The sequence below is a fragment of the Chelonoidis abingdonii genome, chromosome 6, assembly GCF_003597395.2.
Source record: "Chelonoidis abingdonii isolate Lonesome George chromosome 6, CheloAbing_2.0, whole genome shotgun sequence".
NCBI classification, from domain to species: domain Eukaryota; kingdom Metazoa; phylum Chordata; order Testudines; family Testudinidae; genus Chelonoidis; species Chelonoidis abingdonii.
Genome location: NC_133774.1, coordinates 74,137,628 through 74,141,764, shown reverse-complemented (window position 1 = coordinate 74,141,764; position 4,137 = coordinate 74,137,628). Strand labels below are relative to the sequence as shown.

At 49.7% G+C, this 4,137-nt stretch overlaps 1 protein-coding gene and 1 long non-coding RNA gene across 2 annotated transcripts; both read right to left on the bottom strand.

Moving 5' to 3' along the window:
• Nucleotides 1-244: 244 nt before the first annotated feature.
• On the bottom strand, nucleotides 245-3,765 carry LOC142046986 (uncharacterized). Its single transcript, XR_012656123.1, has 2 exons — nucleotides 2,975-3,765; nucleotides 245-763 (listed from the first exon to the last, which is right to left on the bottom strand). It is a non-coding gene; the product is annotated as an uncharacterized LOC142046986 (long non-coding RNA).
• Nucleotides 776-2,373, bottom strand: LOC116829964 (uncharacterized). The gene has a single exon (XM_032789111.2). The coding sequence runs from the start codon at nucleotides 2,371-2,373 to the stop codon at nucleotides 1,291-1,293; it is 1,083 nt and encodes a 360-aa protein (XP_032645002.2). The 3' UTR covers nucleotides 776-1,290.
• Nucleotides 3,766-4,137: the final 372 nt, after the last annotated feature.

Sequence of the window (4,137 nt, the reverse complement as noted above, 5' to 3'; positions counted from 1 at the left end):
AATAGGAAGTCGGGGTCGAGGAAACAGAACAATTCATCTCATGGTTGGTTAAATTAGTACCAACTTTTTGTGCCCCTACAATAATAAAACAGGAAGTAACGTTTGAGGACACGGCCATTAGCCTAATTTGAAGGCGATGCTGGTTTGTATAGGGCTTAGGATTCGAGATAGAGCCAAACTTAGACAGCGGCTGGGCCGTCAACTTAATATTGTAAGCAGCACGTTCAGTATAGTTGTGAATATCTTGCAAGGGCATAGCCACCCCCACAAAACAAGTAGTAAATACAGACCCTAAAGTGTAACCACTCCCTACACAAAAGTGGGAGGAATTAGAGGCTGTGACAGCTAAAAGGACCCACGAGTTATTTTCCGGGGAGCGAAAGGGTGAAGGGGCCAGCTGTCCAGAAACAGTAAATACTCTTACAAGGATTAAAAACATGGCCAAATTATATAGAGTTATTTGCGTTTAAATAATAACTTGAGTCCCAAATCCTCCGATGTTCCGGTTCCGGCAGGCTGAACAGTCCACTGCTCGGGGTCAGGATTCTGCGGTGGAGGTACAGCTTTTAGTCGGGAGTAGTGAATCCAGCTCTTGTGTCCCTCTACTTTAGCCGCTGTGTGGGAAACCAGTAAGAAGAGATAGGGTCCTTTCCACTTTTCCTGGAGGGGTTCGTCCTTCCAGGTACGGACAAGGACGAAGTCACCAGGCTGCAGGGAATGGACAGGGGCGTCTAAAGGGAGTGGCTGAGAGTCCCTAACGTACCTGTGAAGGGAACGTAAAACAGCAGAAAGGGAACACATATACTGAGATAAATATTCACACCCAACCTCCTATTCCCCTAGCAGGATCGGGGTACCATTCATAGGCCATGCCCTTCCAAACATAATCTCGAAGGGACTCAAACTAGTTCTGCCCTTAGGAAGGGCCCAAATGCGGAGTAAAACCAAGGGTAAGGCATCAGGCCACTTTAAAGATGCTTCCTGACATATTTTGGCTAGGTGCCTTTTGAGTGTCTGATTAGTGCGCTCTACCACTCCACTGGCCTGTGGCCTCCAAAGGGTGTGAAGTTCCCAGTTGAGCTGGAGGATATTCGAGACATTCTGGACAATCTTTGAAGTGAAGTGTGTTCCCTGGTCAGATTCCATCCACCGCGGCAGGCCGAATCTAGGAAAAACTTCTTTAACCAGCTTAAGAGCCACAGTCTTAGCAGTGTTATTTCGGCAGGGAAAAGCTTCAGGCCACCCACTGAAACGATCCACCCGGACAAGGAGGTATCTATACCCCTGGGCTCAAGGAAGTTCGGTGAAGTCAATTTGCCACACTAGCCCGGGGCCCGGAGTGAGTTCTAGCGTAGCTGGTATAACTGGATCCCTTGGTCGAGGATTATTTTTCTGGCAAATAAGGCACTCTGCAGATACCTGGGACGCTAGGGGCCGAAGCCCTGAGGTGATGAAGTACTTCTGTGTGAGCTGGGTCAAAGCTTCCCTGCCCACATGAGAGGTCTGGTGTAGTCTTTGTAATACTGGTCGCATCATACACCTTGGTAGAAGGACCTTTCCCTCCGTAGAATGGAACCATCCTTTTTCTTCCTGAAGCCCAAGAGATTTAGCCCACTCTAACTCCTCATTCGTATACTGCGGGGTAGGGAGGTTCCCTAGTGATGGAATCAAGATATGGAGATGGACACTCTCGGCTAGTCTCGGTTCTAAAGTGGCAGCCCGCTTGGCTTCTCTATCTGCCCTAGCGTTGCCTTGGTTAATACTGTGATTCTCCTTTTGATGAGCCCTGCAGTGCATTACTGCTGCCTCTGAGGGGAGCTGTACGGCTTCCAGAAGCCGAAGAATTTGTAGCCCGTGCTTGACCGGAGAACCCTGAGCCGTCAGTAACCCCCTTTGTTTCCACAGACCAGCGTGGGCATGCAGCACACCAAAAGCATATTTAGAGTCCGTGAAGATATTAACTGTTTTTCCTTTTGACAATTCAAGCACACAGGTTAAAGCCACTAACTCAGCTAGCTGGGCTGAGGTCCCGGGGGGCAGGCTTTTTGCCTCCACAGTTTCATGGAGAGACACAACAGCATAGCCCACCCTTCTTAATCCATTTTCAACAGCACTACTGCCGTCCGTATACCACTCATAGTCTGCGTAAGGGAGAGGTTGATCCTTTAAATCCTGACGTCTGGAGTACTGGGCATCTATAACCTCCAAGCAGTCATGTTCTTGGCCCTCTGTTTCTGGCAGCAGGATGGCCGGGTTAAGGGAGGGGCAAGCCTGCAGGGTAACTTCGGGGTTCTCTAAGAGCTTAGCCTGATACCGGGCTACCCGAGCTTGGGTGGCCAGAGACCCCCTTTGTTTCCAGTAGGCTTGAACCATATGAGGAGTAATACATTTGCACACCCCCCCCCCCAGTCAGTTTTTCTGCTTCCTCCAACACCAGAGCTGTAGCTGCAACTGCCCGTAAGCATGCCGGCCACCCCTTAGCAACCTGATCCAGTTGTTTGGAGAAATAAGCCACTGGACGTTTCCAAGAGCCCAATAACTGTGTAAGTAGTCCCAGGGCCACCCCTTTTCTTTCGTGTACATACAACTGAAAGGGCTTAGAAAGATCGGGCAGACCCAGGGCTGGGGCTTCCATCGGTTTTCTTTTTATTAAGGTAAAGGCGTTATTTGCCTCTGTTGTCCAGTAAAATGGTTCCTGATCGGTCCCCTTAACACATTCATACAGAGGCTTAGCTAGCAGTCCAAAATCTGGGATCCACATTCAGCAAAATCCTGCCATCCCCAGGAATGCTCTAAGCTGCTTGCGATTTCGGGGAGTAGAGACCTGACAGATGGCCTCAAGCCTTTCCCTTGAGAGCTGGCGTTCCTCTTGTCTAATCTGGAAACCTAGGTAGCATACTTCAGGGAGGGCAATTTGGGCTTTATTTCTTGACACGCGATACCCCCACAGCCCGAGAAAGTTTAAAAGACTTACTGTTGCCTTGAGACATACTTCTAGCCCCACTGCTGCTATTAATAAATCATCAACATACTGCAGGAGAAGGACTTTGTTCTCATTATCCCATTCTTCCAAGTCCCGGGATAAAGCTTGGCTGAAGAGAGTGGGGGAGTTCTTAAATCCTTGTGCCAGCACCGTCCAACACAGCTGCCTTTTATTCCTGTTTGCATCTTCCCATTCGAAGGAGAAAATTTCCTAGGACTGGGGGTCCACCGGAATCGTGAAGAAGGCGTCCTTTAAATCGAGAACTGAGAAACATGAATACTGTCCCCCCACAGAGGCTAGCAGTGTGTATGGGTTGGGGACGAGGGGGTGTAGAGTCTTAACCCGCTCGTTGACCGCTCTTAAGTCCTGCACCAATCAATAATTGCCGTCAGGTTTTTGGACAGGTAAGATGGGGGTATTCCAAGCTGAGTGACACTCCTGTAATACCCCACACTGCAAGAATTTATCTATGATGTTCTGTAGTTCCTCCCTGGCCTCCTTCTTGATGGGGTACTGCTTAATCCGAATTGGCCCCTTTCCTGGCAAGAGCTGCACGGTTGTGGGACTTACATGAGCAGCCTTTCCTGGGGTCCCCAAAGCTCAGACCAAAGGGTACACCTGATCTTCCCATTCCTCCCATTCTGGAGCGCAGGTGATTGTGGGTTCAGATTCGGGTCCCAGAACCATAACCCAGGCATTTTCGGGGAGTAGAGTGAGAACAATTTCATCTTGAGAGAAATGCAATGTAGCCCCTAACCGGCATAGGAGATTCCGTCCTAGCAGCGGAGTGGGGCATTTAGGGAGATAGTCTTCTCCCCCAGAGCGCATTCAGCAGGGGCATAAACTGAGCACGAGGCTTTTTTTCCAACCTCCCCGGTTACCACCAGAGAACTTTCTATGGGTAAGGGAAGGGGCTGGTTTACAGCAGTTCGGGCTGCTCCTGAGTCTACCAAAAAATCCATTTCGGTGTTTCCTATCCTCATTTTTACTCGGGGTTCCGGGGGTAGGATAATCCGTTTCCCCTGACCCCCCTAATCTTTCAGGGTCCCTGCTGTCATCTGGGGAATACACTCCCGGTTCAGACACTCATTTTTTCAATGTTCTTCCTGCCGGCAGATTGCTCACTGCTCTCGACCCAGCCGTCTTTCTTGGGA